The sequence below is a fragment of the Nanorana parkeri genome, unplaced genomic scaffold, assembly GCF_000935625.1.
Source record: "Nanorana parkeri isolate BGI_ZX_2015 unplaced genomic scaffold, ASM93562v1 scaffold14, whole genome shotgun sequence".
Taxonomy (NCBI): Eukaryota; Metazoa; Chordata; class Amphibia; order Anura; family Dicroglossidae; genus Nanorana; species Nanorana parkeri.
The window spans coordinates 3,098,121-3,111,074 of NW_017306282.1; the positions used below are offsets into that span (position 1 = coordinate 3,098,121).

At 43.4% G+C, this 12,954-nt stretch overlaps 1 protein-coding gene across 1 annotated transcript in view; it reads left to right on the forward strand.

Moving 5' to 3' along the window:
* FGF6 (fibroblast growth factor 6) overlaps positions 1-8,921 on the forward strand; it is an 18,450-nt gene extending 9,529 nt beyond the window's left edge. The window contains exon 3 of the mRNA XM_018558016.1: positions 8,745-8,921. Within this exon, the coding sequence (XP_018413518.1) occupies positions 8,745-8,921 (177 nt within the window). The remainder of the gene's footprint in view (positions 1-8,744) is intronic.
* Positions 8,922-12,954: the final 4,033 nt, after the last annotated feature.

Below are 12,954 nucleotides of genomic sequence, written 5' to 3' on the forward strand. Positions count from 1 at the left end.
GTCTCACCAGGGCTCTGTGGGGTTTAACCAGTCTGGTGAGACCCCACAGAGCCCTGGGGAGACCCCTAAAGAGCCCTGGTTAAACTATGGTTCTATGGGGTCTTACCAGTCCTGGTTAGACCCCACAGAGCCCTAGTTAAACCAGGACTCTGTAGGGTCTCACCAGGACTCTGTAGGGTCTTGCCAGGGCTCTGTAGGGTCTCGCCAGGGCTCTGTAGGGTCTTGCCAGGGCTCTGTAGGGTCTCGCCAGCTTGGTTAGACCCCACTGTAGGGTCTCACCAGGGCTATGTGGGGTCTCACCAGCCTGGTTAGACCCCTCAGACCCCAAGTGAGACCTCAAGAAGCACTGGTAAAACCAGGACTTAGCAGGGTCTCACCAGGGCTCTGTAGGTTCTCACCAGCACCAGGGCTCTGTAAAACTCTCTGGGGTCTCACCAGGGCATCAGGGCTCTGTGGAGCCTCACTAAGGCTCTGTGGGGTCAAACCAGCCTTGTTAGACCCACAGAGCCCCGGGGAGACCCCACAGAGCTCTGGTGAGATACCAAAGAGTCATGGTTAAACTTGTAGGGTCTCACCAGCGCCAGGGCTATGTGGGGTCTCCCCAGCCTGGTTAGACCCCCTCAGGGCCCTGGTGAGACCCCACAGGGGCCTGCTACCCTGGTGAGACCCCTGGTGAAATTCTTAGGTTTAACCAGGGCTCTGTGGGGTCTCACCAGGGCTCTGTGGGATCTCAGCATGGCTATGTGCGGTCTCACCAGCCTGGTTAGACCCCCTCAGGGCCCTGGTGAGACCCCACAGAGCCCTGGCTCTGGGGGCCTCACCAGTGTAGCAGGGCTCTGTGGGGTCTCACTAGGGCGCTGTGGGTTCTAACCAGCCTTGGTAGTCCCACAGATTCCTGGTGAGACCCCTCAGAGCCCCGATGAGACCCCACAGAGCCCTGGTTAAACCTAAGAATTTCACCAGGGGTCTCACCAGGGTAGCAGGCCCCTGTGGGGTCTCACCAGGGCTCTGTGGGGTCTCACTAGGGCGCTGTGGGTTCTAACCAGCCTTGGTAGTCCCACAGATTCCTGGTGAGACCCCTCAGAGCCCCGATGAGACCCCACAGAGCCCTGGTTAAACTAGGGCTCTCACCTGCTTTCCACAGGGCTCTCCAGGCTGCCACTCCATTACTGTGCTGTGCTGGCCGTGTCTTCTTGCGGGCTGAGGCTGGAGCTGGCAGAACGATGGCTCCGTCGGCTTCTGAAGTTAAACTCCGCCCTCCCAGGAGTGAGGCCTCTTCTCATTGGCCGGTGGGCGGAGCTCCGCCCAGAAAACCGAGTCGATGGTCCACGCGACGATCGAGGAAACAGGTGAGTTGTCAGCCCTGTCACTGTCAAACTGAGAGTCTCCGTTTGACAGTGACAGGGCTGAGAGCTCACAACGTTACCTGGCTGCCGTTCTAATAGGGCAAACTAGGCAGCCGCGAGGCCCTCGGGAGCGCGAGGCCTAAGGCGACCGCCTAATTTGCCTAATTAGAGAGCCGCCTCTGTGGCTGGTGATCTTGCCATGAAGCACCTTGTGAAGACACTTCCTATTATAGGAGGACAACACTATGCCCCTGTGAACTAGTTGGGTTCATGTGTTGTCCCCCCGGCTTCCAATGGGGTCTACAAGTGACTGTTTCTGCACACATTGTGCAGGCATGGTCCGCTGTTGTCACCATTAGAAAAACCCGCCCCGAGAAATGCTCAGCAGCACTAAAATGCAACAAAGAATTAAAAAAAGGTAAAAACAAGTATTTTATTAGAAAAAACAGTAATTGTGTAGCCCTGTCACTGTCAAACTGAGAGTCTCCGTTTGACAGTGACAGGGCTGAGAGCTCACAACGTTACCTGGCTGCCGTTCTAATAGGGCAAACTAGGCAGCCGCGAGGCCCTCGGGAGCGCGAGGCCTAAGGCGACCGCCTAATTTGCCTAATTAGAGAGCCGCCTCTGTGTCTGGTGATCTTGCCATGAAGCACCTTGTGAAGACACTTCCTATTATAGGAGGACAACACTATGCCCCTGTGAACTAGTTGGGTTCATGTGTTGTCCCCCCGGCTTCCAATGGGGTCTACAAGTGACTGTTTCTGCACACATTGTGCAGGCATGGTCCGCTGTTGTCACCATTAGAAAAACCCGCCCCGAGAAATGCTCAGCAGCACTAAAATGCAACAAAGAATTAAAAAAAGGTAAAAACAAGTATTTTATTAGAAAAAACAGTAATTGTGTATGATACTTATTCAAAAAAATTTCACTCATTTAGGGTTTACATCTACTTTAATTTCATGTCGAGCGATGCATGCATTTTTCATTTCAGTTGCACGAGCACAAAACAGAATTAGAGCTATGGGATTATATCCGTGCGTCTTTCTTTACCCTGCGAAATATTAAATGTCATGTTTTCTAATCCTGTTTTTGGATCTGGTCACCCATCGTGTATTTGTTTTCAACTATAAGTTGCACTATAAATACGTTATAGTCAAATAAAAAAGAACAGACTCTCTAATGTATATCAGCTCGCCGAGGGTTAGAGCTTAACAGGTGGCATCTGACCCATGCGACTTGGAAGCAGAAGGATGAGATTTATTGTTGGATGTAGACTTCCAGGCACCGACTGTCATAACAGGCTCTTATCCTTTACAAATAATGACTTTCCAAAGAGTCTTGTAAAGGCACCAAATCTCAGCATACTGTACTAAGCTAGTAAGGTCACCCCGCACACAGGAGCAAAGCGCCACCCTTGCAAGGACTGACGTCACGCTCATTCCGGTGGGCACTATAAGTGCAGCCTGACCTCATGCACAGATATGAGGGCGTTATTTTAGACTGTTTTAGCTATTAGTGTTGAGGATTATCCGCAGTCAGTCCCTGGTTCTGGGTATACCGGGATTTACCCAGAGGAGCCAGCTATAAGGTGACCACTTAATATCTTGTGACACACCAGCCCTCTTATAATCCTCACAGAAATCTAAACTGGAACTGCAGCCAAACAGCGAAATACACGTTTGAATTGCATATATGTCATGTGTTGTTCCGGCCAAAATAGAGTCAGACGTTCCTGCCGCTCTTTATAGCCAGGATAGTGGCACCGTAATTTGGTGTCGCTATTTTGCAGCTTCCTGTGTCACCTTGTAATGTCATCCCATGGCATGGCTCCCCCGCCACGATAAAAGGCCATGCAACACCAGCAGCATACAACACAAACTACTAAGGCTACACAACAATCACTCGCAGCTACTTAAATCAGCTTTTTCGAAACAAGAACAGAAGACACTCCACCAGTTGGCTTCCTCTGACGTGGTTCACCCCCTACTGAGGCTTAATCATAGTCAATAGGAGGGGAAAAGCATAAGCTGAAGTCAGCAGCACTTCTACTTTCACTGCCCAGTCACAGGCGAGTCCCGGACTACCTGGGCTCAGAGTAAGTGGGTTGAATGATGCTGGCCATCAGGCTGAGGACATTTAGTAGCAGAAAGAGTAATGCAGGAGAGGTGGCAGTAAAGCTGGCCATACTCTGTGCGAATATTGGACCGTTCTTGATGGACCAGCCAAAATTCACACAGTGGGTCGCCTTGTTGGCAGCCTTACACCCATCAACCTTTGTTTAGCAAACCAAAGGAGATGGATGGAAAATTCCCGGACAAACAGCGAAGGCAGCTAATTGGCTGGCTTCACTGTTTGGGTATTCTGACAGCAGCAAACCCATCACTGTCAGAATACCCAAAGAGTGAACATATCACAGCTGTCGATCATGTGATCACATGATCAGGAACCACACTGGTTTCCCATTATTAGTGGGGGCCGGACCTGCCAGTGAAATGTGGAGCATAAGTTTATAGGTTGCTGACAGCTTGTGGTTACAGCTGGACTCTTGGCAAACAGCCAGAGGACTTGTATTTCTGTCCATCCAGTCCTGAAATTTATACAGCTCCATCACACAGCACAGCCCTGTCTGGCAGGGAAGGTGACCTCCTTTGTCTCTGCTGCAGTTAGGTAACACAGATCTTGTCCCTCCTCCAGCCTGTGAATGGGCAGTGAAAGGAGAAGCAGCAGTTTGATGAACTCATCTCTCACTCCCTCTCCTCCTATCAGCATGCATTTTGAACTGCAGCACAAGTGATTGGCTTCTTGTGCTACACTTCTCCCATTCTCAATGCAAACCTTACTGAACAAGGGAATGGGCTAATAACAAGTAGGGTTGCCACCTTTTTTTCAAACGAAACCCGAACACTCTAGCGGCGCATGGACATTTTTTTGGGAGCATGAGTCGTGTCTTATTCATATGTAAATAATGTCACCCATTCCTATGTAACTATCACAGTAGAGACTATTTTCAGTGGGGGACCAGTAGCCCCTATCTGAATTTTGGTTGCCCCTGTCTGCCTGACATCTTGTGTCTGGGTTTCTGCTGCCATAAAAACAAGGACACAGCCTTCAAAACCCGAACTGTCCGGGTCAATCCTGGACAGGTGGCAACCCTGATACCAAGTTAAATTCAGGTAGCTAGACTCATTAAACTAAAAAAATATTTATTAATATACAATATACACAGCTGCATTAATGTGTTTCTGTTGATATCTGTCCAGAGTTCTAGTATAAGTTATTATGACATAGGTTTTTAATATTAGACAAACTATAGGCCTCCAGCTGTGACAAACTACAAGTCCCAACCTTTTCAGCCAGGGGCATAGCTAAGCATTTTAAGGTCTACAATGGAAACTGTTACAACTTTTACAACAACTTTATTAATAGCACATAATGTATGTACAAATGCCGTAGGCACTATAACAAATTTGTAAGTGAGCACAGTAGATGCTGCTATCTTTGCTATCCCTATTGCTGAACTCCTGTCTCCAGAAGCTAAGAAAGCATGCTGGAAAATTTAACCCATGGACAGAGCTCCATGGGGTGCCCATGGCTGGTGATATAATAGCAACATTGCTCCTTGAAGACAAGTTGCTATTCTTTTAGATATTTTGCAGGGTGCACAGTACAATTATACAGCAGTAGTGTTCCTAGAAAGCCATTCCTTTTGTAGCTCAGTGTCTAAATAAGAACACATCTTACTAATCTTTTCAGTGGTGGTGACCACAGGATCATGCATGTTCTTGTGCTAAGTACATCTTGTTCCCATACTCTCTATGCACTTAGTAAAGATGCTAAAAGGCTTATTTAAAGTGGAAGAAAGTAGACTTGCCAAGTTAGCCATTTGCAGTCTGACAGAGAAATGAATATGGTTCAGAGATAAGTTAGGTGGCTGTACAGTAATGAAACAGACATCCGTCACATGGTATGTCATGTTATCTCTGTGTACTGCCTTAGTGACATCACAAGGCACTATTGATCTGTTATTCTACAATATGGCTGCCTCAATATTACATACACATATGCAAAGTTACATTTAAAAATTTGCTTGCATATGGGGATGCTTTTTTTTAACTCAAACTAGAGGAAATGAAAAAGATAGTTGATATATTGTCCTTATCAGCCACTGAAATACCAAGCATCACCTTCTAACCCTCACTAGGAAACTGGTAGCTCACTAATGGTTGGTTCGTATTGTACTTGTGGCTGTCACAGAACTTTGCAATTTTATTTTTTATCGTCTTTCAATGTGACTCCATCTTTTGGGTAAACATATACAGTTGTGTGAGAAAGAAAGCACATCCTATTTGAACTCTATGGCTTTAAGTAGGGATGCAGTGCTACCGTTTTTTCGGTATTGAGTAGCGATACTTTGCTTTCAGTACTTGCTGTGACAGAGTACCGATACCGGTGCTTCCACTGGCATGGAGCAGGCTTCCAGGGCAATCAGGAAGTCGGGCAGTGGTAATGACATACTGCCTGGCTTCCCAATTGCCCGGGAAGCTGGCTCCATTTGGTTAGGTCGGCTTGATTTTGATTGGCCGGTAAACCGGCTTCCTGGCCAATCAGGAAGCCGGGAGGCGGCTCCATGTTCCCTTACGGCACTGCCGGTCAGAGGAAATCTTCCTCTGACTGGAAGTTCCGGTATCGGGGAAGGTATCGGAGCATTTGGGCAAGTATGAGTACTAGTATCGGTATCGGTGCATCCATAGTTTTAAGTATCTAGACGCAAAAAAAATCATCTGGTCCTTAGCAGGTCTTAAAATTAGCTGAATACAACCGTAGATAAACAACCTCAGATGAACTCGCATTGCATATTACACTGTGTCATTATTTTTTTTACAAACATAAAGCCAAAATGTAGAAACAATGTGTTAAAAACTAAGTACACCCTTACTGCTTCCATATGAATTAGGAAGCTAAGTAGCAGGCAGGTGCTGCTAATCAAATGCCCTTGATTAACTAATCATCAGCAAGTGTGACCATGTCTATAAAAGCCAAAGTTTTAGCGGTTTGATGGTCTGGGGAAGTCTGGTGTGTGTTAACACAATGCCAAGGAGGCAAGACATCAGCAATGATCTAAAGGTGCCCATACACCTTACAGTTATCTGCAGATTTTCTGTGGTCAGATGGAGAAAGTGCAACAGATTGGCCCAGGTGGAGATTACTCCATCCACACAGTTAATGTGTAGATGGAGCAATCTGGTGCACCTTTTCCATCTGACCACAGAAAATCTGCAGATAATTGTAATGTGTATGGCCAGCTTTAGAGAAGTAGTTGTTGCTGCCCATCACACAGGGTTATAAATCAATTTCCAAACAATTTAAAGTCCATCATCAGTGAGGAAGATTATTGATAAGTGGAAAACATTCAAGACAGTCGCCAATCTTCCCAGTAGCTGACGTCCCAGAAAATTCAACCCATGGTGACCGTGCAATCCTCACAGAAATAGCAAAAAGCCCATAAGTTACAACTCAGACTCCACAGACCTCAGTTAGCATGTTAAATGTTAAAGTTCATGACAGTATCATAAGAGAAAGACTGAATAAGTCTGTTTTTTTAAAGGGTTGCCAGGAGAAAGCTTCTTCTAAAAACCACACGGCAGCATGGCTTAGGTTTGCAAAGTTGCTACTGAACAAACCACAAAGCTTCTGGAACAATGTGCTTTGAACAGAGGAGACAATAATGGAGATGTTTGGCCATAATGCACAGCGCCATGATGGGCAAAAACCAAACACAGCATATCAGCACAAACACCTCAACTGTCAGTTGTAGAGGGGTGATGATTTGGGCTTGTTTTGCAGCCACTGGTCCTGGACACCTTGCAGTCATTGAGATGACCATGAGCTCCTCTGTTTACTAAAGTATTCTAGAGTCAAATGTGAGGCCATCTGTCCGAGAGCTAAAGCTTGGCCGAAAATTGGGTCACGCAACAGGACAATGATCCTAAGCACACCAGCAAATCTACAACAGTATAGCTAAAAAAGAAAATAATCAAGTAATGCAATGGCCCAGTCAAAGTCCAGACCTCAACCCAATGGAAATGCTGTGGTGGGATCTTAAGAGACCTGTGCATAAACAAATGCCCGCAAACCTCAATGAACTTAAAAAAGATTGTATAGAAGAGTGGCTAAAATTCCTCCATAATGATGTGAGAGACTGATAAATATATACAGACAATGATGACTTCAAGTTATTGCTGCTAAATGTGGTTCTATAAGCTATTGAATCATAAGGTGTACTTAGTTTTTCACACATGGCTTCTCCATTTTGGCTTTATGTTTGTATTTTAAAAAATAATGACACGGTGTAATAAGTCATGTGTTGTTGCTGATTTTTATTTTGTCCTGATACTTAAAACCATAGAATTTAAAGAAGGTGTACTTTCTTTTTCACTTGACTGTATGTAGAATTACAAGGTGAATAGATAACATTTTTTGAGGTGCTAAAGGTCAACATTTCCTGCCATCTAAGTAGCAAATCAGCATGCAGGAAAACAAAATTCCATGAAGTCCATGAAGAGCAGCAGTCATCAGTTGGGGAAACCAATGTGTGGGTGGCTTGCTACAACTATGGAGAAGCTCTGCACTGATCCGATTGTCATTTCACAACCTTTCATGTTGAAATAAAAAGTTAACAGCCAATTAAAAGATGTTTGTTATATCTCAAGAACACAAACACATAGGAATCTGATATAAAATGTTTTGACATTTTAAGGTAATTATGAGAAGGCTGGGAGAGGTGGGACTGAGTTTACCTGAAATCTACTGTGTATGGCACATACCGTGGTGCTTTGCATACAGCTTGCCGCATCACTGCTCTATGAACAAACCCAGGTTTGGCCATAAGCTTAGAACAAACGGATGGGGCCTGCTTCAGGCTGGCAGCCAGCCCCAGCCTGCTTGTCCTCAGCTTGTGGCTACAGTCAGGTCTGTTCATAGGTGCTGCACTGCAGGGAGGCTGTAAAGTGGGAATAGTTAGACTTGGGCCTTCCACGTGCGGTGACACTACAAATCTCATTAGGCATTGCAAGACTCTGACCGCCGCAGGCATGACCTCCAGAGGCAGGTGCATGATGGCATTTGTATGAATTTCTAATTGGCTCCTTCGATCGACTGATTGAGGAATGCCGGGTGGAAGTGAGCCGACAGCGGCACCGACTGTGCGAATTTCGGCCGGTTTATCAGGAACCGGCCGAAATTCGCTACGTGTATACCTGGCTTAAACATACCATTGCAGGGCTAAAAATATACTGAGAAAATACTTGAAGGGCAGGCCACATCTGCTCCTTTCCTCCACTACTGGTATGTTCTGTTTTCAGAATGTACATTTTAATACCTTTTTTCTTTCTTGTCCAGGCATCGTTTCAGGATGAATGCAAGTTTAAGGAAATCCTGCTATCAAACAATTACAATGCCTACGAGTCTCATCTATACAAAGGCGCTTACCTTGGATTAAGCAAGAATGGGAAAATTAAAAGAGGAACGAAAATTTCACCAGCAATGACCGTCACACATTTTCTTCCACGAATATGAACTTCGTACAACTGAAATGTCTTTTAATTTTGCACATGTGAATAATCTCCCAGGTAAAATATTTATACCGTTACAGAATATATGTATATTTGGAAAGAGCTATTTCTATAGAATCATTGTGACCCCTGCCCATCCAAAATCTGCTTACTGCCATTTAATGAAATGTTAAAAGACAAAAAAAAGTGACAAAATGTGCTATTTTTTATTTAGTACAGTAAACCTTATTTATCCCTGACGGTTGAATTTCGAGAGCGCTGTTTTCCAAAGGACTTCTACTTTTTTTGTTCCTTATTTTCCTGTAGGAAAAATAAACTTAAAGTCCTTGACCCATTCAGAAGTATGTATATACTTCTCATACCTCGAAACTCAGCTTTCGATATTAGGAAGTGCATGTATATTATTATTTAATAAGATTTTTTTAGAAGGAAATTATGTAACTACATTTATATGTTTATGATAATAATGTTTGATGAAAAAAAGTTTCTAATGTAAGTTATTTCAATGATGATTTTTATGTTAAATAAGTTCCTATTTGGATAAAAACAGAACTGCTTTCTGGGTTCTTACTGGTACTGTGCACTACAAAAATGTAAATAATATGGCATATATTTTAACTGTAGCTGATCAGTTGTAAAGTTTGTCAACATTTCCACAATTTGCAAGTATTTATATCTCTATCATTTGGTAGTCTATGCCTTCTATTGTCGCTTTTGTAAAACATATAATCCTTATCCGTTGATTATTTGGTGGACTAAAGTTCATCTACATAGTATAGCTGCAGCAGCCATGATCTTGGTATAGCCACTTCAGGACCACCCTGTTTATATATGTATTTTGGTCCTGAAGTGGTTGAATGCCATATCCAGTTAATATTTTTTTTCCCCAGTTTTGGGTAGTATAAGGAAGGTTTCAGCTCTCTGTTGGATTGTTTTTGCTCGCTTTGTCCCTATTGGAGAGATTATCTCGTATTTTTTCCCTATTTGACGGCGGTTAAACAGAAAAGGAAATATCCTTAGTGAGGGACACAAACAGCTTATAGAACCTGACACAGGTTCTAACCTAATCTTCTTCTTACCTAAAACTGACACAAATGTGGCTGGAGTTTGGCTTAATATGGCTTAATGTCCATATGGGCTGCAATCTGATACTCACCAGCAGATGGTGCTCTTGGTGAAATGTGAGATGCTCGCTCCTTGCTTCTCCTAATGGTAAGCAATGGACCCTTAATGAATGAGTGCACTTATTCGTTTTGCCCCCTTCCGCTGGCCTAACTTAATCCACCCTTCCCCTACGCAGATGCATGCTTACCTCAATCTGACGCTCTTTGTTAACATCCAATACTCCATGTCTTCACTTTCCAATCCTATAGACTTCTATGGAACCATCTCTGATGGTCTCTGGCCTTGGGACACAGCCCTATAGAAGTCTATGGTGCACTAAACTACAGATGCAGCCAGGACAGTGAAGACTTGCACCAATGGATGTTAAAAAATAGTGAAATGGCATCCATCAGATCAATATAAGTATGCATCTGTGGAGGGGGAGGGGGAGTTAGGTTAGATCAGAAGAAGAGGGCAAAAAAAGCTAAATGCGCTACTACAGTGTCTACTATAACATATGCAAAAAGGCCTATAGAGTAGTGGCTTCTTAATTTGATATTCAGCACCCCCACAAACCCCTTTTGTTTGCCGCTACCTAAGGGCCTTCTTTGACTTAGATATCTATTTTAACTAAATGGAGGTCAAATGGGTGCTGGGACCCCCACTGTCATGTGTACTTGGACATTACTTAATTCTATCTAGCTGTCATTCGATGCAGAGTCTTTTTAGTTGGCCAGCAGTTAAAAGGAGTTCCTAAAAATTGGTCTTGCATAGGGACTCCTTAGTGATTCTATCCCAGAATGCCCAGTAGGCATTGATTGAAACCACACTATAGGGGTGTGCAGTTGGGCAGTATTATATGCTAGAATGCTACGTTCAAGCAAAGCTGAGGCCCATCGCCAATGTCATTGAGATGGAGATGCAGACTACCAAAGGAGCAGGTGGGTGACCTTTCTTACAGCTTATATAGAGCTACTATCTGAGACTGGTCACATTAGGAAGAAGCAGGGTTGGGTTGCAGAGTTGCATAATGTAGGATAATTTACTTTGCAAAGGCCATGACACTGCAATAACACACACACACACACACTAATCCAGATGGAAGTGTAGGTTTTTATCAGTGGCTGGAGTTCACATTTAAATGCAAGTTTCAAATAACAGGGGTCTCTAAAATTTGGAATTAAACTCCACTATGAGAGGCTCATCCCTGCTCCCCAACAGTTTTAGACATGCCTACAAAGTTAAGGAGTGACTCATTAAGCAGTTTTTCCACCCAACTCTAGATTTCTCTTTTTTCCAGAAGTTTTGGGAAAACAGCTGGAAGTCACCCCTGAACAGTTGTTTCCATGACAATCTTGACAGAACCCTTATTCTTCTTGGAGGCTGTCCCAAGTCAGAGTTAGCAAGACACAAAGTTGTATAGAACAGGGAACTAACAAGCGCAGCAGGAAATTGCTGTTGAGAGTTGAATGACTTGAGTTTCAAGAAGCAACTGAGCTGGACTCAAGAGAAAGATTCAGTTGGACTGAGGAAAACTTTCAGGGTTTTGTGGGTAAGGGGAACTGTATGCAGTCTTTTAAGCTAATTCATTTTGTACATAGTGTTGTAGGGCTACTGAGATTTTAAAATGATTTGAAGTAAACAGCAATATTATATTTGTCAATAGTTATCAATTAATTATTCAACAATTAATCAACAAGCATTTCCATATTCTGATTTGGTTTCAGTTCCCATCATCATCCAGAATGGTAGTTATTCTATACCTCTATAGTATGCCTGTTTTTACTGCTGGATATATTGGAATTTGTTGCTTCAAAATGTATAGAATTTGTAAAAATGTGATGACATCTACAGAAAATTGGGGCATGGTTTATTTTAAGTGTACGTATTGCTAAGATTTTTGGGTTTTGAATAGAGTAGGGAATGGTTTAAACTCACATTTTTTTGTGTGTCCTATTGGTGAGATTTTTTTCGCTTCCGGTCACAACAGAAAGTAAGTGAAAAAACACTTCAAAGTGCGGGGAAATCCCTTTTGAAAGTAGGGTATACACGGTTAGAATTTCGAATGAACAAAATCGATTTTGGAACGTTCGTTCGACTTTCTAATTGCTGATGGGGTCACATCAATGATCGATAGTGACCGCAGTGATGAAAAAAGGAGCATTTTGGAAAATGTATCGCAATTCTGAATGTGGTTTTCTTTCTGGAAACTCCAAACGAAAATTAAACAACATTTCAAATGATAAATGCCAAGTCTCTGATGGCATTATTGAACGTTGCAATGGGAATGTTCGTTCAAAAATGTACCCATGTATACCCTACTTTAGAAACAGATGTTTCCATTGAAAGACTTTCCCATCAGTTCCTGTGACAACAGTAACATTTTGGATTCCACCTCACTTTCTATCTCAGTGATATAGGCCCCCAAGACAAACAGAGAATCCCCCAGTGTGGACAGCAATAAAAACCTGCCAGAAGTTGTAAATGTTCCCTACTCAGTCAATGTGAATGTAATGCTTGGTGGACAAAAAGCAGGGGCTTGAGTTTTTCTTGCTTATGCCTGTCAAGCAGTAGGAGGTATGTAAACTGTTCTGTTTATAACTAAAAGCTGGTATTGCTCATCTGCATGTTTTTGTGAGATGAATGGTGTTCATTGAGAGGTTCATCAAAAGGTTTTCCATTTTCAGCAAAATATTGGGAAAACCCTTAATGTGTTGGCCAAGGGAGACCAGAATGGGTCCTCTTATTTGGACTCTCTTTTGGGAAACAGATGTTTAAAATGTGCTAATGAAAGAAAGATTGTAAGATGCTGGATGCCTCTGAGCTGCTTTGCTGCTTTCTCATCTTGGTCATCCTTCTTTTCACAAGTTTTCCCATGCAATGTTGCACATCTTTACCTGTTGCAAATAGCTAATCCAAGCAATAGGTTAAAA